Source organism: Peromyscus maniculatus, chromosome 5 (assembly GCF_049852395.1).
Source record: "Peromyscus maniculatus bairdii isolate BWxNUB_F1_BW_parent chromosome 5, HU_Pman_BW_mat_3.1, whole genome shotgun sequence".
Taxonomy (NCBI): Eukaryota; Metazoa; Chordata; class Mammalia; order Rodentia; family Cricetidae; genus Peromyscus; species Peromyscus maniculatus.
The window spans coordinates 121,919,475-121,945,430 of NC_134856.1; the positions used below are offsets into that span (position 1 = coordinate 121,919,475).

Genomic DNA, 25,956 nt, shown 5'->3' on the forward strand with positions numbered 1-25,956 from the left:
CTGCTGTTAGCTTGGAATGCTCATGGTTTCAGCACCGAGCTTTACAAAGTTGCTAGCACCTAAGGATTCTAGGAGGTGTGCTCCTCTCTAAAGAAACTCAGGCAAACCCCCTGAGTGCTTACTCTTGATTCCCCTCACTTCCTGAAGGGCTGCATCCCCCCCATTCATCCCCTCCTCTCCTGAATCATCAGCTTCTACCATCCGCAAGGGACCACTTCCTCCCACTTGTAAACCTGCTCTTCCCTGCTGTCCCATATCTTCCCCCAGGCTTACCCATCAGCAAAGCCCATCGGTCACCACCACATCTGCATCGTACCCACTTCCACCTCTGCTGCCCCTCCTGTGGACACATGCGATGCTATCTTGACTAACTCTTAATCTACTTGAGCCTCTAGCCTGTTCTTCCCAGCAGCCAGAAGCAGCTTGTAAACACACACAGCATGTTGTTTAGGACACAATATTTTTTAAATTTATGTTTTGTAAAAACTTGTGATGAGGGTGTCTAATTACTTTAATAAAATTGAACACATACTAAATAAATGGACAGCATTGGTCCGAGCAGCTTTGGGGAAGCAGGTGAATCATTTGGTGTTCTGCATTTTCTTTTTTTTTTCTTTTTGTTCTTTGATGGTGCTGGGATAGAAACCGGGCCTGTGTGTGTTAGGCGAGTGTACTGCCACTGAGCTATTTCCCAGCTCTCGGCTCTGTATTTTTTGAACAGACTTACTTCCATTAGTCACAGAGACAAGAAGCTCACGGGAAGAGGCACAGATGCTCAGGAGTCCCGGGACTCTGCTCTCTCCTCTGGTGCCCCCTTCCAGAGATACCAAGGCACTTTACCCTATCAAGACTGACTAACATTAAACATTTTTGTTGTTTTGAACCAGGGTATCAGATAGCTCCGGTTGGCCTGGAATCCCTAATCCTCCTAATCCTCCAGCACCTCTGAGTGCTGGGATTAAGTGGTTAACTATTAAGTGGTAAATTTTCTCTACTTACCCGGAAGGTATCTTGATTGTTTCAAATAGTACTGCTTGGCTGTTGAAGCAGTTGACAAGTCTGTATCGGACTTTAAGGAAACAGCGGCATGTAAACTCCTGTTTTCCCCCTTGTGGGTGGAGTCTGGCGGTCCTGACTCTGGAAACCTTGAAAGTCAACACAAAGCACCAGTCAGAGTGTGAAAACCAGTAGTTCTCTCCCCCATCTCCTTCAGTGACTCAAATGAGTTGATGCAAAGCACGAGGCCGTCTGCTGTCGGGATTGCTGAATGCCAACTCCCTCCATATCTCTGCCAGCACAGGGGCCATTTCTGACATTGGACAAGATGCGGTAGAACCTCTATAGCAGTTTATGGGTATGTGATCTAGTTGAACTCTTCTGGAATTGCTTCAGTCATAATGTTAGAAGACCACACGGCAGCCATGGCCATCTCTACCCGCCATTTCTATCTAGGAAGGTTGTTTTGGGTAGGACACTGGCCGCCCACTCTGGAGGAGCTCTAGACACAGTAGCATCTTTGACTGGGGATGGGTCACCACATCTGGCTTCTTTCCCTCTTATTCCCCTGTAGTTTTACTACCTACGGAAGTTCTCCCCATGCTTTATCCTCCACTCACCTCTCCCAGGGGACTGTACTAGGCTCTCATACATACAAGGCAAACACTCTACACTGAGCTACACTCCCAACCCCTTTCTCATTTGGAGACCAGATGTCCCTGAGTTGCCCAGGTTAGCTCTGAACTTGTGGTTCTTATCCTCTATAGTAGCTGGAATTACAGTGTGTGCTACATGGAGGCTTGCTCTGTGTGTGTGTGTGTGTGTGTGTGTGTGTGTGTGTGTGTGTGTGTGTGTGTTGTTATTTTAAGATGTGGCTTTTTAAACTCACTATGTGGGTAAGTGGCCTTGAAGTTCTGATCCCAGATCCCCATGTCACTGGTCCCAAGTGCTGGAATAACAGGTATGTGTCATCAAGCCTGCTTTGGTTTGGTTTTATTGTTGTTGTTATTGTTTTGACCTGTTTTTATGGGGTGGGCTTTTTGCTGTTGCTTCGTTTATTTTTTGAGACCAAGTATCAACTGTATAATCCAGGCTGGCCTTGAACCTTTGTATCTTTCTTCCTCAGACTCCAGAGTAGCCGGGACTACAGGCATCAGCCAGCGAAATGTCCTGCCGTTTTCTCCTTAGAAGAAGGATGCACACAGAGCTCCAGCAGGGCCTCTGGAGCGGCCTATGCCGACCTCCTCAGTCCTGCCTTTGTTTAGCATCTCAGAATTCTATCCGAGGACCACACAAAACCTACAGTGGCAGAGTAGTATGGCTCCTGCCTAATGGGACTGAATGGGGTTCTTCCCAAGTTCAAGTGCCGTAGGGAAGAAAATGTATGAGTCTAGATTAGGAGCTACAGTGGTCCACACATGTGCGCCCTTGAGAGTCTTTATGTGTCTTCAGAGGAATGACCCACCCGTGTGTGCTCTTGACAGGGTCTTTATGTGTCATCAGAGGTATACAAACTGCAAAGAGAAGATGTCTGCACTACGAAATGCCAGCGTTCCTCTGACTGGTGACATGGCAGCCCTTCTTTGTTATTGTTCCAGGGAGAAACGAAAATGAAAGTATGTTCCCAAAATGTTCAACAAAATTTAGCCCCTCCCTAGTCAGAGCCGAGTAATGCAGGAAGGACGACCTAACTCCTGACGACAAGGACCTGCTGAACTTCCGGGAAAGGTTCAGAAATGATTTTCCAATGTTTTAACAGGAACTCTTAACATCATCAGAGGAAACCGTGTATGTGGTGCTCTGTATTCTGTACACAGAAATGTGAATTTTAGGTGGGAATAAAGACATTCACAATTCCCTGGAGTGAGCTGGGTGTGGCTAGCTTGTACCTGTGGTCCGAGGTACTCAGGAGACAGGGTGGGGGACCACTCCAGTCTACAAGTGTGAGACCTGGCCTGGGCAGCATAGCTAGACTCTGTCTCAAAAACAAAACGAAACAAAAATAAAAAACTGTAGAGCAAAATAAAAGCTGAATAAGAACTTTGCCCTACACACACATAAACACACCGATAATTCATTACTGTGAAAAGTCAAGATTCTCACCTTTCTGGATGTATGAATTAAGATTTCTGGGGTTTGTAGAAGAAAGTATTAATCTTTGTTGTCATATTTAATGGGTGAAATAAAGGTAATGCGTGGTAAGGTACATTTCCCTGGAGAACATGCAATCTTACCGAAATGGAGACTCTTTCTTCTTCTTTTCCTTGAAGGCACCCATGCTCGGCTTCTTGGAATGGGAAGCTCCCAAGTCGCAGTCCTCAAAGTCGTCACAGCTGTCCCCGGACTTGAAGACAGTCTGGCCCCAGCGTCTCCGGGCTCCTTTATGGCCCAGTGTGTTGATTGGCTTCTGTGGTGAAAACAAGTCAGCCGCTAAAGTCCTAGATTATTTAAGATTTGCACAAGCCAATAGACAGCAAGGCTCTCGACTCTCAACTCTTCTTCCCATTCACAATTAGGTGCCACTTAATGAAAGGACATGTTCTGAAAAATGCATCCATGGGTGGCTGTCATCGTGTGGACGTCACAGAATGTACTTACGAAAACCTAGATGCTCCAGCCCCCCAGTGACGCTTTCTGTTCATTGGCAACAAAGGTGTTTCCCATGCTATAATACTGAATACAGTTGATAACTGTGGGGGACCGCTACTACTTGTGTATCCAAGCACATGTAAACGTAGACAAGGTACTGTAAAGAGGCAGTGGTAGAACACACTTGTAGCATGCACAACGGCCCAGATCCAACCCAGCTACCGAGTACCACACCCCCACCACCCCCCAAATAGAGAAAAAGGGCACCAGGCACCTGAAGCAGCTAGCTGCATCCAGTCAGGAGCAGAAAGAGAATAAATACATGTCCACCTACAGGCTGCCCGGCTTGCTTTCTCTGTTTCAGTACAGTACAGGTGTTGTGGGATGTTCTGTATGTCCTGTGGGAGCCCGTTCTCGGGTTCCTCATGGCTTTACCCAGCAGGTCCGCATAGAGGATGATTAGGACCACGGGCCTGAGTGCAGGTGTCTGAGATGGTCTGCACTTGGCTGTGCTGTGGGATGGTCTGTATGTCAAGTTGCTCTGATTGGTCAATAAATAAAACCTGATTGGCTGTGGCTAGGCAGGAAGTATAGGCGGGACTAACAGAGAGGAGAAATAAAAGAACAGGAAAGCAGAAGGAGTCTCAGCCAGCCGCCGCCAGGACAAGCCGCATGTGAAGATGCCCGGTAAGCCACCAGCCATGTGGCAAAGCATAGATTTATAGAAATGGGTTATTTTAAGCTATAAGAACAGTTAGCAAGAAGCCTGCCACGGCCATACAGTTTGTAAGCAAAGTAAGTCTCTGTGTTTACTTGGTTGAGTCTGAGCGGCTGTGGGACTGGCGGGTAATAAAGATTTGTCCTGACTATGGGCAAGGCAGGAAAACTCTAGCTACATACAGGACTCTAAGGAATAGTACCACCCAGTTTCAGGCTGGCTCTTCCCGCATTGATGAACATAATCAAGATAATTCCCCACAGACATACTCGAAGGCCAACCTGATCGAGGCAGTCCCTCAATGGAGACTCTCACCCCAGGTGACTCTAGAATGCGTCACACTGACAATTCAGACCAACCATCACTGGGTACTAGAGGTCTGAGGTTCTGGGTTGACCTCTTGTAGACAGAATCTAAAAAACTGAGACTTGGCTGAGAGCCTTCCTGCCCTTCTCCTTAAGAGGAAATAGCCTTGTGGAGTAGACTGTGGTGGTCAAGTCCCTGTGTCTTTCAGCTGGGGTGGCCTGGAATGTAAAGTCACTTGTTGAAAATCCTGACAACCCGAGTTCCATTCCAGGGACTGCAGGATGGAAAGACAGAACAGATTCCTGCAGGTTACCCTGGAAACACCACGAGTGCCCCTCCCCAAGAAATAAGTACATGTATTAAAAATTTTAAATTTAAGTCTAACTGTCTTTGAATAGTGTTCCTGCTAACAGGAACAAGAACTGAGGAAGAAGTTGTGGCCCAGGACAGACACTGAGCTGCTTCCCATAAATTGATCAGAAAGTGGTCTGCGGCATGTGATGGAAAAACAAACACACAGTTCAAAATAAGGAGTGGAGCAGGGAAGGAAGGCTGGCTGTGCCGTGGGCAGGGGGAGCTGGAAGAAAGGCTCAGAAGTGCATGGAGCTGGTGACATCTGGATGGGATGGCAGGAAATGATGACTGCCAACCTCTGCACCGTCATTTACTTAGCCAGGAGGAACACTTTCCAAAACAAACAGGGTTAAAAGATCCAAAGCTTTGGATGCACAGAATCAACACAGCTGAGCTTGGACCATCCTCCGCTGGACTGCCTTTTAGTGTGAAGCAGAATGCCGATTCTGCCGAGCCATGTCGGGAGATAGAGAGTGATCCTGCACATTTGGGAAGACTGGAAGGGGGCAGATATAAGTAATCTGCCCCCTTTAAAAGAGAAAGTGAAATTTTGCAATCCATATCAATACTTTGTTATAGAATGAGGGCAAAAATTCTAGGAAATCGGTGGGTCATACAAGGCACCATTTTTCATAGAGCTGTGACTCCATCTGATGTGGTGGGAAGTACATGTGAGCACTGGTCAAAATGGTGTCATGGGTTGTCACAATCCCCTCAACAATGGAACAATCAGAGGCCAGTGAATGTGGATCAGTACATAGTTTAATAATTTAACCAGTGATCAGCAGATCGATGCCTACCTAGAAGGTTCTTGTTGCTGCCCAAGATCATCCTACTTTTCTGTTCATCGTGTGGATACAGGAGAAGAAAGAGACAACTAAATAAACCCACAGATGTCAGGACTGTTAAACCCAGGAGAGAAAATCAGCATGCAAGAATAGCAAGTTTGGGAAGTAACTGAGAATATGCAAGTTGAAGTACAGAATATGTGATCTGCAGAAACATTTAGTAACAAAACAGACTCGGAAATTCTCATGGATAGAACATTTCCTCCCAGGTCTGGAATATGTTAGCTATATAACGATGAAGGGCTAGTTATTAGATTCTATAACTTGGTGAGTAAGCCCAGGGGCTGAACACAGTGTACAGTTCTTAGAAACTGCTTAATAAATACGAGCTTCCTTTTCTTTCCTCTTAGTGTGCACTAGCATCCGATGGCCTTCTGAAGGGGGAAAGGAAACGCAGCCCTCCGTGGCCTGAGTAACCCTTCCTTCGGTTTTGGAAGGTTGGAAGACACTCTTCCTGTTTTACCCCTCCTGGTACGTCTGGCTGCCTCCAGCTCAGGCAGCTTCCTTCTGAGTGGCCAGCAGAGTGAGGAGGGGCCTGGAGGCCTGTCAAAACAGGAGTCACCGGGGAGATGGGGATGTTTCACCCAGAGGACAGAAGATACAAGGGCTGTTTTCAAATACCTGCAAGACTGCCTCTCTGGAAGAACGATACCTTCTAGTATATGGCATAGAGAACCACACTTTCCCTATTACACACCACAAAGAAGCACAGTCCCCCTTCTATTACATGCCACATAGAACCACATTCTCTATTACATGCTACAGAGAACCACAGTCTCCACAGAGAACCACATTCTCTAATGTTCAGAGCTGGATGGAGAAGAGTCTGGACCCTGGAGGTTGTTCACTTATTCAGTAAATATTTATTAAAAATCCTCTCCATGGTAGGCACCTTCTAAATTCTGGAGTTATGTTGATAAACAAATCAGACATTTTTCTGATGTCACAGAGCTTACACTCCAGTAGAAGGGGAAATGCTATACAACAACACTAGAAACAGAAATTAGCGGTGTGTTAGGATGGGTTTGGTTAGTGGGAGATGGGAGAGTCCATATAAAGATGGTGAGAGTTAGGGGTGGACCAGGAATTAGATACAGTGTTTGAAAAGATCTGTGTGGGAAGAAGTCCAATGGCAATAGTCAGCCCTGAAAACAAACACATGGGTACAGACTGCACAGGCTGTATTTATATATTTGGGAATACACACACACACACACACACACACACACACACACACACACACACACACGCCAATAATGAAAAAGAGGCCATGATTTTAAAAGATACTCAGAAGGGTACAAGAAGGTTTGGAGGGAGGGAAGGAAGGAGAAAATAATGTAATCATATTATAATCTCAAAAATTTAAAAATATATTAAAACAATATATTTTTTAAAACCTTTCAGTCTGTTTGTGTTCATTATCAGTGAAAAACAGTATGAAATCCTTGGGAAAATCCTTAATATTTAGGATCAGTGCCCTAGAGTGTCCAGTTCCTTCTATGAATTCTTAAAAGATGCCCGCAACATATGAATATTATTCCTTTATTCTGGAAACTTCTCATCGTCATCTTAAAATATTACCTTACCTCTTGCCAAACCTCAACCAAGAAAATCAAGGGCTTCGACCCGGAACAAGTGCCATACACACTCCACAGTTAGAATTGTGCCAACAGTCTAATGTGTGGTTCTTGGCCACTTCCTACCCAAACTGTAGGCCATGCCATCTAAGGCGTCCTTCCTGGCTACTTACCGTTTGCATGGTTTTGACGATACTTGGAAACATCACTGGTGGTGGTTTCTGGTGACCCTGCTGCTTTGGAGGTGGCTGGATGGCTGTGTTTTGTGGTGGCTGAATGGTCTGCAGTGGCTGGTGGCCCTGTTTTGGCTGGGGCTGCCCGGCAGGCTGATCAAGTATGTTTGGCAAAGGCTGAGGATCCCGTTCAGAGAAAGATGGCTTTCGTTCCAGTGGCTGTAACTGCTTGTTTAAAGTTTGCTTTGCATCCAGATGGTGTGCGGAAGGGCCCAATACCTGACCGACTTGAAAATATGGGTGCTTCAGTGCCTGGAAAAGCATGAAAATATCATGTGAAATGTCATATCTAATCAATGTTTCCAAGTTTAAATCATGTGCATCCTTAAGGTAGGGCATACTGCTCATTATTAACAATGATTTTCTTGGTGGGAGTTCTGGGTATTGAACCTGTGGTCTTCTACATGCTAACCATGAACTCTGCACTTATGAGGCCCAAGTAAGTAGGATTTGTGTAGGAAATACAAGGTTGGGAAATTCTGAGACCCCTGTAGCCAAAAGACAAACTTCCCAGGAGAAAGTGCCTTCCAGAACTGAAGCACACTGCTAAATCCACAGGTGCACATTCCTTGTATTTTATCTCATCTTTTTAAACTATAGGCAAGGCGAACACATTGAGAATTTTTCTCTAGCCAAATTATAAACAACCGCATGCAGGTTCTTGGGATTGACCTCAGGACCTCAGGAAGTACCCGAACCTGCTGACCCATCTAGCTGGCCCCTCTTTCTTGCTTTCATAGCCACACTTTTCTCATCATGGTATCAAGTATTTACACATGTTTTCTGTTGGTTTTAATGGCTTGGTTTTTAAGTAGATATGCACAATCTCTGGTGATTTCTTCCTATGCCAGGACCATTGCTGGGGTGATTATCTCACAGGGCTGTTGTTGGAGGTTTTTGCTCTTTTGGGGGCCTGCCACCCAGCTCCCAAATAAATTCACACATGGAGGCTTATTCTTAATTATGAATGCCCCGCCTTAGCTTCTTGTATCCAGCCAGCTTTCCTTACCTTTAAATTACCCCGTCTACCTTTTGCCCCTGGGCTTTCCCCTTCTCTTACTTCTGTAAATCTTACTCTTATTCTGTGACTTGCTCTGTAGCTGAGTGGCTGGCCCCTGGAGTCCTCCTCCTTCTCTGGCTCCTTCTTCTATCCTCCCAGTTTTCTCCTTCTATATATTCTCTCTGCCTGCCAGCCCCACCTATCCTTTCTCCTGCCTCGCTCTTGGCCGTTCAGCTCTTTATCAGACCATCAGTGTTTTGCGCAGGCTCAGTAACACAGCTCCACAGAGTTCAACAAGTGCAACATAAGCAGAAGCACCACCCCTTAGAACAATATTCTACTGCACAGGGCAACCGCGCTCCAGCCACCACACTCTAATCACCTGTCTGTGCTCAGTTATGCCTGGGTTAATCTTGCTCTTTGGTTGTTGTAACTAGTCCTTAGGAAACACATTAAGTTCACTTTTTTTAAATGAGGGAGGGGTAATTTTCACATGGAATTTATGCTAAATTTAAAGAATATAATAAAATTCATCATCTTCCTTTGCTTTTTTTTTTTTAAGTTGTTGTTAAGCCTTTGGCAAATAAAGGGATGGCATTTTAAAGATCATGAAATTTGTGCCACAATGCTACCCTCTTGTGGGAGTCAAAAGCTAAACCAATGCTACCCTCTTGTGGGAGTCAAAAGCTAAACCCCAATACTGCAGTCTCATTTTTTTGTTTGTTTTTTTTTTTGTTTGTTTGTTTTTGTTTTTTGAGACAGGGTTTCTCTGTGTAGCTTTTGGAGCCTGTCCTAGAACTCACTTTGTAGACCAAGCTGGCCTCGAACTCACAGAGATTCAGTTGCCTCTGCCTCCTAAGTGCTAGGATTAAAGGTACAAGCCACCACCACTCGGCCACGTCTCATTTCTTGATACACACCGTGAACAAGAATCCTGCCCCTCAACCAAAGAAGTCCACTGTGTGCTGCTGAGAACAGGAATCTGCCTGACTCGAAGGTCACACCAGACTTATCATTAGTGCTGGCCTCCTTTCTGGCTCATTGGGACCACATGACACCATCATGCTGTGGCTCCATTTACAATACTCTCCAAACTTCCCATGGCTCACTATTGCTTTGTTGCATATAGTGGGTGTCTTGGGTTTCAGCGATTATTGATCTTGGTAAAACATGGGTCAAGAGTCGATGCCTCTGTAAAATTGCAAATGTGATTGCAAATGTAAAATTGCAAAACTTCACAAATTTAGAGGTTGGAGAGATGGCTTAGTGGCTAAGAGCACTTACTGCTTTTGTAGAAGACATGGGTTTGGTTCCCAGCCCCCGTTGTGGAATATAATATCACTTTAACTATGTAAAAGTGTGTTACATTTGTTATGTTTTTGGAATATCACTTTAACGATGTAAAGGTGTGTTGCATTTGTTTATGCTGTATTTGTTTAATCATGTAAAGGTGTGTTGCTGTTTTACATTGCCTGCCTAAGGCACCTTATTGGTCTAATAAAAAGCTGAATGACCAATAGGCAGTAGAGGGATAGGCAGGGCTGGCAGGCAGAGGGAATAAGTAGGAGGAGGAATCTAGGAGGGAGGGAGGGAGAGAGAGAGAGAGAGAAAGAGAGAGAGGGAGAGAGAGGGAGAGAGGGAGAGAGGGAGAGAGAAACAAAGAAGAGAGAAAGAAAGAAAACAAGGGAGAGAGAAAGAGAGGGAGACACCCAGGGCCAGCCAGCCAGCCATGGAAGAAGCAGGAGAAGTAGGACATACAGAATGAAAGGTAAAAAGCCCTGAGGCAAAACGCAGATGAAGAGAAACAGGTTAAAATAAGTTATAAGAGCTAGTGAGACAAGCATAAGATAAGGCCCAGCATTCAGAACTAATAATAAGTTTCGTTTCCATGTCATGATTTGGGAGCTGGTTGGTGGCCCAAGGAAAAGCCTGCTACAAGCCCCTACATGGTAGCTCATAACCATTTATAGTCCCAGTTCCAGGGGATCCAGTGTTCTCTTCTGGCCTCTGTGGGCTCCTGTACATATGTGGTGCACATTCATATACTGAGGCACACACATATACACATACACATGAAACAAATACTTTTTAAAAACCCTCTCAAGTTTAAAAAGCTGTCCCCGGGAACTCCTCACCTGGCTTGCAGTTGGTCGTTTCTTTGGATCCCAGCTCAACATTTCTGTCATAAGCTGAATAGCCTCGGTACTGGCATTGGGAATGAGAGTTTTCAGGTTTATAGGAATGCACTGAGGAAAGCGGAAATTCATGGAGGAGGCAAGCTGGTATCCTTCCGGCCAATCACTCTGTTTAAGGATATATGCAAAGAGAAAATTGATTTTTGTAATTGATATAAAAACACAGGAGTGACATAGAAACCGCTCATGTGGGGAAACTTAAACTCTGAGTCAGATAAATAAATGTGCAAATAAAATACTAGACTCTACGCCTTATGAAAAGAACATGGAACTGAGAGGGGGTAAAAATGAAAGAGTACATCTACAGATTTCCAAATATCAAACTCTTTCTGGTTTTTAGTCTCTGTGACAACTTAGTGACTGAATAAATAAGGACAGAAGTGTTATAAAGAGGCTGCATCCTATGAAGATCCCTACACATCACAGCAAGTCCACTATTAAAGCACTTGTAGCTGGAAAATGGTCATCAGCTTTATGCCTTAGCATCTACATTTATCTGTCAACTGAGAGGCCAGTGCTGGCTTCATTAGGCTATAATTCCACGTTATGTTTATTAATTCCATCTTAGAGAGTAAGGTCTACCCCAAAGGCAATAGCCATGGAGAGGTACTCAGAATTCAGTAGACCTAAAACCATAGCAGAGATAGAAATGGAAACCAGAAAAAAGGCTAAGAGAAAATAAGGTCTAGGGTCCCAAGGGTTAATGAATGAGTGATGGGCATTCACAGAACAGGCAGGACAGTCTCAGTGGCCTATCTTGGAGTCAGGATCATCAGTCCAAACGTAAGCTCTAGGCAGACTCTCCCCCTACATTTCTTAAGGAAAAGCAAACACCTTTTCTCCCTTCAAATCTGGTGGAATTCTGACTTCTTGCATTCCTTATTGCTCCCATTAAAAAAAATTCGTGTAAGACACCCATTAACATATAAAGCTATTTGAAACTGAAAACATCGCACACCTCTGCTAAAGTGAAAAGTAGTCAGAAGTCATAAAATGAAAAAGCAAAGTGGCAAGGAGGGGTACTCAAAGGTCATGACAACTCAGAGACTAGAGTACTTACTTTCTTAGGAGTCCCTAACACTTGGCAAATTTTAAAGATTTCATCAACCTCACTTGTCCCTGGGAAAAGTGGTCTAAAGGTATAGAGCTCGGCCATTATACTTCCCACAGCCCACACATCAATGGGAGAGCTGTACACCGATGATCTTAGTAAAACTTCAGGAGCACGATACCTGTGGAAACAGAAAACAACATGGAAAAGGCTGTTTCCAGGGTAATGTCACAGGTAGATGGACAGCAGGAGTCAACTCTTTGCTCAGAGGTTCCATCAAGGCCCAAGGACAAAGTGCCTTCTGTCTACCAGGGACTTGGTATGACACCTACTTCCTGACCACAGTTACTGGGGCTGGCCACAAATGTAGAGGAAATGTCCATGTGGCTTGACATTGTGCTTTTCATATCCATTGAACCACATCCATTGTGGTTTTCATATGGATAATCGGGAAGGTAAGTACTTTCTGAATTATTCATAAAGAACCGTGAACAAAACCACATACAGGTGTTCATGTACTGACATGAAGGTTAGGAAAGGAAAGGTAGAAGAGTTGTCCTTGAATAGTGGATCTCTTTTCCTTTTTTAAAAAATATGATTGAAAATGCTCATACTATCATTTGCTTCCTTATGTAGATAACACTATTTTTAATTTACTAGAGCAAAGGCAAGTGGCAACGCCCTGCAACACCTCCTCAACCCTCGATGATCTCCTCCTACACAACAGCTGTCTTCCTGAGTCTGGCTTCTATCACTTAACGCGATGATCTCCAGCTCAATCCATTTTCCTAAATGTGACATAATTTCATTCTTTTTAACAGGTGCCTACAACTCCACGGTGTATATATAGTTTATTTCTCCATTCACTAACTTTTCAAATGTATCCTGACACTACCTGGGACACTGGTGTATTCTGGTCTGCCCTATATCAGCAATGATGACCCCTTGTGGTAGAAAGCAAATGCCAATGAGTATTTCCATTTGCTTCTCTTGATAAACAGAAGAGTAGCAGTTTTTCACTAAAGATACACTTCGTTTGTTTTTGGAGACTGTTGTTGATGGGAGAGTTCCTTCAAAATAATTTCTTCAGAAAGCATGTATTCCTCACTACAAGGCTACTGCCACAAAGTACCACAACATAAATGACTGAAAACACCAAGTTTATTCTCTTAACACCTCCAGAACAACAATTCTAATGTCAAGATGTGGCATGGCTGTGACCTCAGAAGGGTCTAGGGCAAAGCCAATTCCAGGCTGTGATGAAGAAATCTTACTCCTATCTGACTTTGGTTTAACTTAATTACATCTACAAAGACTTAACTTCCAAGTGGGTTCATATACATGGGATTAGAGGTTCAAAATATCTTTTAGAGGAAACACAACTTAACCTATAACGTCAAACAATGAAATTGCTGTAGGTTCATACGATGTAATAATCCTCGCAGACAGAACATTCAGGCAGCACTTAGTGCTTAGTTCCTGTGTGCCATGATGTCACCAACTGACATTCCAAAGGCTTGTGGCATGGTGGCTGGCATTCCCTATGCCTGCTAGAGGGTAGCAGTATCAAGCACTTCTGCCCACACCCCAACCAGAGGAGCAAGTGGAGGACCACTTCTGTCTTATAAACTTTGTCACATGATTTTGGGAAAATGTTGGATAAGGGGAGATGGGAATTTGCAGTCATCTTTTACGTTTAACCATGTGTCAAGGTGTAGGCTTGGTTCATGTTAGGCATGTCTCTAACATCACCAGGTTAGATCTTCAAGGAGGTCTCTCTCTCTCTCTCTCTCTCTCTCTCTCTCTCTCTCTCTCTCTCTCTCACACACACACACACACACACACACACACACACACACACACACAGAGCAGAGGTCTACCAGGTCCACCTCAGCTTACTTCAGTGAAGCAGTGGCTAATGGCACTGTCCAGACTGACCTGGGCAAACCAGGACACCCAGTTGCTCTCTCGATCTAGACTCAGTCCTCAGATCTCCTCTCTTCTCCAACTGTACCATTTCCTCAGCACTGAGGACTCATATGTCTCCAGTTCAGCCCTTGCCCAAGCTCTCAGTTCTTAATCCAGAGGTCGACTTTCAGATCTTCATCCCAGATTTTAGCAGTGAGTCATCTTTTTAGATCCTTCAGACAAAAGCCTTTGAGTCTCTGATTCCTTTCTATCAGCACCCCCACTCCACCCAATCTGATACGGACTCAGAATCCCATACACTTCATCCCCTCCATGGCCAGAAGGTCCAGCTCAAAACCATTTGCTTCCTGATTGATAGTCTCCCTACTCCTGTCTTTGATTTCCTAAAATCTTTCACTGTGGCAGCCAGAGGAATGGCTGTAAATCTCAGCCAAGCACAGCACACTGCTCCACACAGCTGTTCCACGGTTCCCTGCTTTGTGTAGGTTCAAAGCCAGTCCTCGGGGCTGGAGAGATGGCTCAGCCATTAACAGCTCCAGCTGCTCTTCCAAGGGACCTGGGTTCATTTCCCAGCACCCATATGCAGCTCCTAACTCTGTAACTCCAGTTCCAGGGAATCCAACACTCTCACACAAACGTACATGCAAGCAAAACACCAATAAAACAAACAAACAAACAATTTTTAAAAAGCCAGTCCTCATATGGTCTACAAAAGTCCCATGTGACCAGACACCCCTCAGCTGCTCTGACCTCACTTCCTACAACTGCTTTTCTCACTGACTCTGCTCTCTGCAGAACTTGTTAAGATACACTCCTGCCCCAAGGCCTTTACTCAGCATCTGTTTTTAGTATCTCCTTCAGGGCTGTTGTCAGAGACTCCATTATAACAGCAGCATTCTTCCCTCCTCACTGACTCCACTTCCCATCCCCTCTCCATGTTATTTTGTTTATAATAATGTATTGCCATGTGATATACAGGCACACTTGCTCTTACAAATATATACAGGAAAACACACTTAAACTCACAAGTATAGCTTGATGAATTTTCCGCAATTAGAACACACTCATGGGCCCAACAAACATATCAAGAAAGGCATGCTACCGGTATCCTCAAAGGCTCATGAAACCACTACTCTAACTTAAACTGGCAGCTTTCCTTAGTCTTGTACGTTGTACAAATGATGGTATTCATACAGAAGCTCTTTTTCTGTGTGGCTTCTGAGAAGCAGCCATGGTGTTGTATGTCACCGTAGACTGTCCCTTTCTTCTGCTGAATAGCTTTCCATTGAGTAGAATGCGCTATGTTGCTAGGCAGTTGGGACCGTGACAGGGTTTTGGTAACTTATACTATTTAGCATATTTGTGCTTGGCTGTCACGTAAGCTGCACGGGGAAGAGACTTCTCTTCTGTTTTGTTCATGGCCTTGTATTCCCAGTGCTTACAGTAATGTGTAGCACACAGTAGGTGTTCATTGTTATTTGCTGAATGAATGGTTGAATGAAATCTTATTTCCTTCTCTTATTTCATTATTGGAATAGCCATGAGCCAATTCTTCCCTTTCTGTAAAGAACATAAAATCTCTACATTTCATTTTAAATACCAAATTTGGACCCTCTGGAAAGATAATTAACTATTTAACATACGAAAATTTAGACATAAACGTTACCATCTGGTAGACACATAGTCAGTATATGGCGGCTGTGATCTTAATTCTCTTGCAAGTCCAAAATCAGCAATTTTCACCAGCTCTGGACCCATACAAAGCAAGTTTTCTGGTTTCATGTCCCTGTGAAAAAAGCCTGTGCAAGCAAGAGAGGAAAAATGCAGTAAGTTCTCTTGTTTATTATCATCACCATATGACCTTTTGGTGTGTATAAATAGAACCAAGCCTTCCTATAGCAACATGGGGCAAGGAGAGGAAATGCCTTCTGTGGAAGAAGTAACAGGGAATGGGCACCTGCACACAACATATAAGGTCATTAAAAACAACTGCCCATTCGACAAGTATTTTTAATTTGTGACTTTAGTAGATGTATATGAGGGAGAGATCCTGACACATTGGGACCGTCTCCTACTGTTCCACAACCTTATGGACTTTGGATGTATTGTTATCACTACTGTGTAACAAACAAGAAGGAAGAGGCACATGGAGAAGCTTGGCCATCACTTCCTGACTCAGCTTGATTCGGTGTAGCTGGTCTCGTTCCTCCAGTTTAGTACAGGACTCCCTGAGCTTAATCACATATTTGAAAAGTCCGCTGGACAAAAGAGACCCTGGCATTTTAACTAATCTCCTCATTTATTTAACGGTTTACTTTTCCCTGATGACTAAGTCTTTGAAAAACCCAGTAATGAAAATGCTCATTATTACCAACTCTGTATATGAAATAATGGTCAGTCACAGAGGCTAATGGGCAGCCCGGAGGAAATGGGCAGGAAAAGGAAAACCGTGAGAGCTTTCCTTGAAAGTAAGCTTTAAGGGGATTCTTCCTTAAGGCGGGCTCAGGCGTTTGATTCTGAAGACCCCACTAGGGAGAAGAACTGTGGTTAGGACCAAAGGCATTCCACAGAGGTTTGAGTCGGCTCTCTAAGCGTCAACATTTTAAACCACTGCCCGCCTAGGTTCCAAGTGCAGCGATACTATGACACAAACCTACAAATCTTGTCTAACTAAATATCCAAATGGCCAGTGATTCTAAACAGACTCTCATTAACAGCAAACATATTCGATTTCTGAGCCAATATTTATTTTGGTTCCATAGACAAACAAAATCACATAAACTAAAAGTAAATGAGTGAGAGATTCATAGAAAATAAATATCAGCTTCCATTAATAGATGTAACTGTAAACTATAAAAAATGTAAACGCTCAGAACACTATGAAACATCACACACAGGCACGACACATTGTTTACATCCCCGCGGAGAGCCATGCTTGATCAAAGGCGTCTAATCTTTTCCAAAGTAAGTTTGGATGGAAGACCGTCATTGAGAGAACAGAAAGGGTACAGGTCTCCCAAAGGCAAGTCCGCCCCAGAAAGCTTCCCCCACACGGAAGAAAAATAACAACAACAACCAAAACCAAAACCAAAACCAACCAAACAAAAAATAAAACAAAAACCCCACAGCTCTACCCTGTCCAATCAGAAGGATGGAGAAAACAAAATCAGCCATAACCCCAAATCCCATTGCTGCCCTCTTTCCGCATCAGGAAACGGCCGGCACACCACCCAGGGGTTCTCCAAGATGGGGCCCCTGTAGCCTAGCGCCATACATGTGATCGCCACACTTGCTGTTCTCTATAGTCTGTCAAATAAAACCGTTTACTTTCTACTTCTGTCTAAAAAGAGAATTCCTTCACTAACCTGACCCCACAAGAGAGAATTTGTTTTCTTTTTTTTTTTTTCAACTTTCTCTGATTGAGTTTTGGGGGAAGGGTATAAGGCAGGAGATTGATGATCAAACTTCTAAAAAGTCTGTTATAGGTAATAGATATCTGTACACAATTATAAAAATTATAATGTTTAGATGACAAGCTCAGTGTGTTTAGCATAACTTAGTGGGTGATAGCATTATTCCTATGTGTGGTCTTGATAATTCCCTACAGCCACAGGGAAATGCGACTACAAAGCAACTTACCATGTTTGTGGATAAAGGCCAGCCCCTGCAGTATTTGATACATAATATTTCTGATGACTGACTCAGGGAACAGTTTGTTTCTGGAAGAAATGAATATCTGTTAACCAACCAAAAATGAAGATGCTGATACTCCTTTTGCTTTGCAGCCTCTGTTGGCTAACGGTATAATTAACAGAGTTGTGCTAAGTGCTGTAGGTTCAAAATGTGAAAATAACGACTTGTTTGTTTGTTTTGATGTTTCAGAAAACCCCAACTCCAACAGCAAATGTCTTATACAAATATTCAAGAGTTAAAATCTAAACTGTCTCAATAAGAGCAAACTACCCTGGAAAACTCTCAGTATCAAGAAACAAGTAAGCAGACTTTGAGAAGTAGGGTCTGCATGTTTTAGGTCCTCATGGTTTTGAGATAGGGTCTTGCTGTACGCCTGAGGCTGGCTTTGAACTTACCATCTTCTTGCCTCAACCTCCCCAGTGTTGGGATTACAAGCTTCTACTACTACATCCCACCATGCTTCAGTTTTATGCTGCATATCAGTACCATCCAATAAACAGTTAAGAGTTAAATATGAGCCCAGTTTAATTTTTCTAGCAGCTACATTTAACAAAAAGGAAACAATAAACTTAATTAAAATTTTTTATTTTTAAGTTTATTTTGATTGATGCCTAAGTATTACAAATACATATTTATATAAATATAAAACATATAAAAATATGCATATATGTGATATTTTCATGTATGTATACACTATATAATCACTATATAATGTTTAAATCAGGGTAAGTATTTATGTTTCTTTATGGTAAAAACGTCCAAATCCTCTCTGCTACCTTTTGAACTATGCAATTTGTAACTGTCACCTAAATTATTATACAACTATTATTATACCATGGAACCTCCAGAACTTTTTACTTCCTAGTGCCTTTGTCTTCCCCCATCTCTATCTTTACACTTAGTTTAAAAAGTGTGTTTATTTAAACATACAATCAATACGAAGTTGTTGTTGTTACTGCCCTTATTCTTAGACTTCTGAGACCTGGTCTTATGAAGCCCAGGCTACATAGCTCAAGATGACCCTGCATCTTCTGGTCCTCCTTCCTCCATACTCTGAGTGCTGGGATTACAGGTGTGAAGCTACCATACCTGCCTGATATAAAATTTTAATAATTTTTATACTAAGTTTCCAAATTTGGTGTATAATTTATTTTGCATTATAGCACAATTCAATTTAATTATTTTAAGGGCTTGAAAGTCACACGAGGCCAGTGGCTACTACCTTAGATGTGGTACTTAGATAATATCCATGATAAGGTCCCAATGAGAATTGAATTAAGAGTGCAAAATTTAGTCAGACTACCAACTAAAATTATCAACAACTGAAAATTAAAGTGAGAATCTTCTTTAGGCTATAACATTAAGTTTCTTCACCCTTGTATCTCTAATGAATGAGCTCATCAGATCCTCTGGGGCAGGGTGGACTATGAACGTGTGCACTTATCCTCTGGACATATGAATGTGTACATTTATCCTCTGGACGTATAAATGTATGCATTTATCCTGGGGGGGGCAGGGTGGATGTATGAATGTGTGCATTTATCCTCTGGATGTATGAATGTGTGCATTCATCCTGGGGGGGGCAGGGTGGATTACGAACGTGTGCATTTATCCTCTGGGTGGGTGGGGGGGGACAGAATAGACGTATGAATGTGTGCTTTACTTGGAGAGGCTAGAGGTCAGCGTTGGAGGCTTTCCTCCATTATCTCCTCCTTGCTTCTTTGAAACAGTCTCTTACTGAATCAGGAGCTCACTCATTGGCCAGACTGCCTAAGAGATGAGGTCCAGGGCTCCACCTGTCCCCCTTCTCCCATGTTGGGGCTACAGCCATCCACCTGGCTTTTCTGTGTGGCTCCTGAGGATCAGAACTCAGTCCTCACGCTTGTCCAGCAGGGCCTTCACCGACATTCCCCCAGCTCCTGTCTCAACGTTTCTGGAAGGCTACTTTACTCTTCATTTATTCTCAACTCTTTCATAAGATGCTTGAAAGGACAATAAAGACAATGTCCTCATTTTTGCCTAAAGCCAGCTTTACTTTTGAATATAAGACTACTGATTCCCTTCGTTCAAAGGGGAGGGGTGGCTGGTAAGTTTACACGATGTCTTTATGTTAGCTGCTCAGGAGCTACAGGGCAAGAGTGGGCGTGATGTCATAGCTGACGCTTCAGTGTCAAGTGCTACCATTTGATGAAATAACTGTATCAATTCATTTAAATCTGCCTCTTCGAGTTAGAAACCAGCATATCATCAAGTGTGATTCACTGACGGAATTCATGGGAAGAAACGACAGGGAAAATACAGTGTTCATAAAATAAAGACATACCTGTCTTTCATCAGCTGATAGAGGTTTTCTTTCATATATTCAAATATAAAATAAAGATGGTCATTTTCTCTGATAACTTCTTTTAGTTTAATCACATTAGCATGATTGAGTTTCTTCAGGGACTGTAAAACAGGAGAGCAGTACTATTCTTAAAGCAAATTTATAGACGTGCAGGACCTTATTTGTGCTAGCTCGTTACCTCAGGTAACTGTTTATCTCCTTTAGATTCATTAATAAATTACATGTGACTATCTACATAATTCTAAAAGATCTTGAAGCATTAATTTAAAGCAAATATTAAATGATTTAAGCAATGCGTATTAAGGGAAAAGAGGCAACCAACTGGACAGTAGCTGCCTGGATTGTTAACTGGCCACTTTTCCTCTTCATATTACAAAGCAGGTCTAACTGTTTGTTTCTGACTTACCCACGTCAGACTCCACACAAAGTATCTAAAAACTCACCCAAGCCACACAACATAAAACACAAGAGAACGGTAAAACACAAGAGAACAGTACGTGGCGATTTAAAAAGCTGTCTTTTCCCTTGACATGTGAGTTCTAAGGTCATTGTTAATAGGAGGAGGCCTGGTTATTGTCTGTTCCCCACTAACATGGAAAAAAGGAGGAATGGAAAGGAAGGGGGTAGATGCAGTTATCTTTAGGAGGCATTTGGAAGAGTCTAGAACAATGGTTTTCAACCTGTGGGCCACAACTCCTTTGGGGGTCACATATCAGAGATACTGCACATCAGATAATTTACATTATGATTCATAACAGTAGTGAAATTACAGTTATGCAGTGGAAATAATCTTATGGTTGGAGTCACAACGTGAGGAACTATACTAAAGGGTCGCAGCACTAGGAAGGTTGAGAACCACGGTCTACAATAATCTCAGCTGTTGTCCTTGGATACGGTGTACTGTTGGGGCCTTGACGTCTTTACCTTAACTTCTCTCAAGTTCATACACTCATCCCAAGAATAGAACTTTCTCTTCATCCTGAAATAAATGAGGGAACATTTAGTGTTCAGGACTAAAGGCCCCCAAGAACCAAATTTCACCACCTCTGGTGTTCTTGATTATGGCTTCACTTTGGGGACCACCTTCCTCCCCAGAAGGGAATCGTCTCCTTTGTTGCTCATGCCTCATGCATGATGCCAAGTCTGGGCTCAGGTGTGCCGTGTCCAGCTGCCATTCTGCATCAACACAAGCATTGCTGCCCCCCCCAGCCCCCGAACTTCCCTCTTCAGTGAGTTCTTAACTGGTTTTTATCACTTTAACTGTGACTTTCCTTTTAAAAGTCCCCCATGCATATTTCCTTTCTGTAGCTTTAATGATAAACACAAGCTGTGCGGTGGTGGAGCACGCCCTTAATCTCAGCACTTGGGAGGCAGAGGCAGATGATCTCTGAGTTCGAGGTCAGCCTGATCTACAGAGTGACTTCCAGGACAGCCAGGGCTACACAGAGAGACCCTGTCTCAAAAAACAAAAAACAAAAACAGAAACAAAAACAAAAAGAAAGCAACACTCTGCTTCAGAAGTGGGGTAGGGTGACAGTTACAAAGTTTGGTAGGAAATTCAGCGAAAGACTTAATCTAATAACTTTTACATTACAATTTCATCTTTGGGTAAGAGGCCATGGAATAATTTAAATCAGGGAAAGAAAGGAAAACAAACAAACAAAACAAAACCCACGGGTGATCCAGACTTAGAGTAGTCTTTTCTGTTTTCCTTGTTGGGCCAGGGAGGGTGGGTGGGGTCTGACCTGAGTCTTTCTCCCGTTCTGCACTGTACTCACCCTGCTCCCCATTAGACACAGCACAGCTCTGGTTAGCATAATAAAGTAATTGTCCTACTCATACAACAGATGAGTATATTTTTATGTAAATGGAGTTTTAGTGACCAAAAGTAACGAGATAAGAACAACTATGTGCCAGGCGAGGAGGTGTGTACCAGTGCTCAGGGGACAGAGGCACGTGGATCTCTGTGAATTTGAGGCCAATTGGTCTACATAGTGAGTTCCAGACAGCCAGGGCTACATAGTTAGACCTTATCTCAAAACAAAACCCTCCCCCAAACCAAACCAAACCAAATCAAACCAAACCAAACCCCCCAACTATGTCCATGACTGCATTTAGTCATGTGACCTCTGTGATAATTAATCGTCATTGTCAACTTGACTGGCCTTAGCATCACTAGGAAACACACCTCTGGGTGCGTGTATATGAGGATGTTTCCAGAAGAATTTAACTGAAGAAGAAAACGTATCTTGAATGTGGGTGGCCCCAACCTACAGGCTGGGATCCTGGGCTGAATCAAAAGGAAAAAAGGTGAGCTGAGCGTCAGAATTCATCTCACTCTACTTCATAATAGCTGAGGTAATATGAGCAGCCTGTCGGCACGCCTTCCCTGCTGTGACGGATGGCATCCCTTCCCCAGCCATGAGGCACAAACAAGCCTCTCCTCCCTTAGTTGTCTTCCTCCAGCATTTTGTCACAGAAAAGAGGAAATGATACAATCTCCTGTTGATGATTTATAGATCACCAGGAAGCTCGAAGTTCCTTGATTAAGTGGGCTAATTTCTATGATGCAGGGCCTCATAAAGCTATAGTGCACACGTGAGGGATCGGGTAAGGAACTGACAGTGAGAGGGAGGTCAAGATGTTGGCCGCAGAACTGCGCAGCCTGGGTGCAAATCCTGGCTCAGCTGTTCCTGGGTGGATGGCCTTGGTGGCCTCTCTGTGGCTCAAACGCCTTTCCATCAAGTACACTCTACTGTACTACACTGCATATTGAAAACTTAGCGGATATTCTTTTTTTTTTTAAAATCTTTTTTTTTTAAGATTTATTTATTTATTATGTATACAGCATGTATGACTGCAGGCCAGAAGAGGGCACCAGATCTCGTTACAGATGGTTGTGAGCCACCATGTGGTTGCTGGGAATTGAACTCAGGACCTCTGGAGGAGCAGTCAGTGCTCTTAACCTCTGAGCCATCTCTCCAGCCCAAGCCATCTCTCCAGCCCGGATATTCTTATTTTATGAGTTATCTATGACCCAGCATGAGACATGAAGGATGTCACGGCTATTATTTTAGAAGGACCCTTATGGAATCAGAATTTCATTAGTCATTCAGACTCTATAAGGAAGCTGATGACATAGCCTGATGAAGTTCAGGACTTACCCAAAGGTACTTTTCAGTACGATGGGTTTCTAGAAAGTTGTTACTTCCCAAAAGATAAATAACATGATGGCTTTAAGGCAAAAATCAATTCAAATAAAGCCATATAAGAAAACTAGTTTAATAAAATGATTACACTCATTCCCACGTGTAAATATGAGATGCTGATTCTTTAAAAATTGATTTCAGAATTTTGAAAGTGTCTGCTCTTGAGAATGGTGACATGGCATAGCCTTTCAGGATTCAATTTGACATTGTAAGTCCAACCTTATCTTGAAGACAATTGTTTCTGAAGAAACAGCAGGTTCTAGTTTGCCCCCATGTTTAAACTAGAGAAACATCCACTACTTCCAGTTTTACCCCAAATGTATCAGCCATAAAAAGCAGAGCACTCAGACTTACGTGGTCTACTAATGTATCTGAATAAAGCAGAACTTAAAAGTAATACGGACTTTTCCTTCACGTAAGTATATTCCTTTTCGGTAATTTTCTGTTTCCTAGAATAGCGTTCCTCGTCAGGCAAACTACTTTGCCGTCTGAACTGAACCTCTCTCCCTGAGGCTGCAGGTGCTGAAGCAAAGGGAAATTAAACACCAAGACCCAGAATCTCGCAGTGCCGCGCATGCGCACGCACCTCTTGATGGCCACCAGCTCCCCAGACTCGTTGCTCTTCCCCATAAGCACACTCCCGTACGTGCCGTCCCCCAACTGCCTCATGGTTGTGTATCGGTTCATCTTGGGAAAAGGTGACGCGGCAGGGCTGTTCACGGAGATCTCTTCCTCGTGGAATAGAAATCTAAATACTTCTTTATTTGTGGTCCTTTTCCTTCTTGTTGCTACACTGGCGACAGGCTTGTCATCATTAAATATGGCTCTTCCTTGAGATCAGGTAGACTCATGAGATACAGCGATAAGGAATCTGGCAAAGAGACACTGCTTCCATTCTTATGGACACCCTGTGAAAAACCACACCGAGAATGTTTTCATTAGAGAGGCCCTACACCACATTTACTGGCCCCAGATACAGAAAAAGTAGAGCGGATAAAAAGACCATTGTCAGAGGCCATTTGTACTGTGTGGAAGGAAGTCCACACACACAGACTCACAGTGCCCGCACGGGGCAGTCTGTCCATGGTTGATCAAGGTGGTCCTAATGCTCATGTGATTCTCTTTCTACTGGCTATAATCTAGGTTGTTCCAAAGGAGTCTGGGAAAATCAGACATCTAAACTACATCCATTCTTTGAAGCAATTTTTGTATCATTTAATCTAGCCTGTTAAATTCAAATTATATTATTTACTTAAAAATTGTCAGTAGGCTACAACTGTCCAAATTAGGTAAGGTATATGAGACAAGTTAGTTTTATATGAAGAGAATGGTAATGTAAAGGAACTTCTTTATTTAAATAATATGCCACTTTCTTTTACATTAAACCAAGAAAAAGATTCATACAAAGAAATAAGAGGGCTGGAGAGATGGCTCAGTGGTTAAGAGCACTGGCTGTTCTTCCAGAGGTCCTGAGTTCAATTCTCAATGGCCACATGGTGGCTCACAACCATCTGTAATGAGATCTGGCACTCTCTTCTGGCATGCAGGCAGAACACTGTATAATGAATAAATAAATAAATCTTAAAAAAAAAAAAAGGAAATAAGAGCCAGGTGGTGGTGGTACACACCTTAATCCCTTCACCCAGGTGTTGCTTGAAATCCTAAATGGTCTTTCGAGGAAGAAACCCGAGGCCAGATATTGGGGTAAATGCTTAAAGATCAGACAGACAAAGGAGCAAGCCACATCTTACCTCTAGGACTCCTCAGCCTGAAAAAGCTTCAGTTCCTATCTCCTCATGCTTTATATACCTTTCTCCACCCAGGCATCCCTTCCTGGGATGAATGGCGTGTGTGCTTCCCAAGCAAAGGCATAAGATCTCAAGTGCTGGGATTAAAGGTGTGCACCACCACTGCCTGGCTCTGTTTCTCTCCTAGACTGAGCCAATCTCATGCAGTCCAGGGAGGCTTTGAACTCTCAGAGATCCAAATGGATCTCTGACTCCTGAATGCTAGGATTAAAGGTGTGTGCCACCACTGCCTGGCTCTGTTTTTCTCCTAGACTGAGCCAATCTCATGCAGTCCAGGGAGGCTTTGAACTCAGAGATCAGACACATCTCTGCCTCCCGAGTGCTAGGATTAAAGGTGTGTGCTACCACAGCCTGGCATCTATGTTTAATCTAGTGCCTTGTTCTGTCCTCTGATCTTCAGGCAAATTTTACTAGGGTGCACAATACATCACCACGCTCAGGAGGCAGAGGCAGGTGCATCTCTATGAGTGTGAGGCCAGCCTGGTCTACAGAGTAAGATTCAGGATAGTTAAGGCAACACAGAGAAACCCTGTCTTGAACAACAAATGAGAGAGAGAGAGAGAGAGAGAGAGAGAGAGAGAGAGAGAGATGCAAACCCTATTTGCACATATATATGTAAGGCAGGCAAGCATAGACAGACTATGCTGTTTAGCCCGAGACTCTATTTGACTTTGGGTTACACACACTCAAATGTACTCTTTTAATAATGTACTCGGCACCCCAGTTCCTTCCTTCACCTGCATGTATTATGCACATACACCCTCTCCCAATAATGAATCTAAGCAGACTCAGAAGCCCCTTGGTTTCCCACCTGTACCAGGCAGGCTACATGTATTTCCATTTCTGAACAACAGTATAGATTTCCCCACCCTATTAAGCATCAAACTTAATAGTTTCCATTGAACTATATTCCCAATTTATATCGGGTATAAAGAATAGGAGGGCTGATGTAGCCTGAAGTGGTGTGCATGCACAGGGAGGCAATACTGGCCTCAAGTGAACTTTTAGGGTAAACCCACTACTTAATATCTCATGCCTATACATAGTTAGACATGCATGTGTGCTAGTCTGAATGTAACTGGCCCCCATAATCTCATAGGGAGGGG

At 43.3% G+C, this 25,956-nt stretch overlaps 1 protein-coding gene across 17 annotated transcripts in view; it reads right to left on the reverse strand.

The window, feature by feature from the left end:
• The window catches only part of Mak (male germ cell associated kinase), a 53,156-nt gene that overhangs the window by 13,470 nt on the left and 13,730 nt on the right, over nucleotides 1-25,956 (reverse strand). For 13 of the 17 annotated variants that reach the window (XR_013051597.1, XR_013051595.1, XR_013051596.1 and 10 more), the window contains exons 2-11: nucleotides 23,629-23,950; nucleotides 20,758-20,812; nucleotides 19,813-19,934; nucleotides 17,436-17,515; nucleotides 15,463-15,595; nucleotides 11,877-12,048; nucleotides 10,757-10,924; nucleotides 7,562-7,873; nucleotides 3,231-3,403; nucleotides 1,000-1,145 (exon numbers count right to left, since the gene is read on the reverse strand). Coding sequence is in view for 12 of the 17 variants with exons in the window: in XM_076573217.1 (XP_076429332.1) it covers nucleotides 1,000-1,145; nucleotides 3,231-3,403; nucleotides 7,562-7,873; nucleotides 10,757-10,924; nucleotides 11,877-12,048; nucleotides 15,463-15,595; nucleotides 17,436-17,515; nucleotides 19,813-19,934; nucleotides 20,758-20,812; nucleotides 23,629-23,729 (1,462 nt within the window). In the remaining 5 variants the exon portion in view is untranslated. Of the gene's footprint in view, nucleotides 1-999; nucleotides 1,146-3,230; nucleotides 3,404-7,561; nucleotides 7,874-10,756; nucleotides 10,925-11,876; nucleotides 12,049-15,462; nucleotides 15,596-17,435; nucleotides 17,516-19,812; nucleotides 19,935-20,757; nucleotides 20,813-22,021; nucleotides 22,124-23,628; nucleotides 23,951-25,956 lie in introns of all 17 variants that reach the window. The other 4 variants (XM_076573215.1, XM_076573214.1, XM_076573213.1 and 1 more) reach the window with 1 other exon arrangement.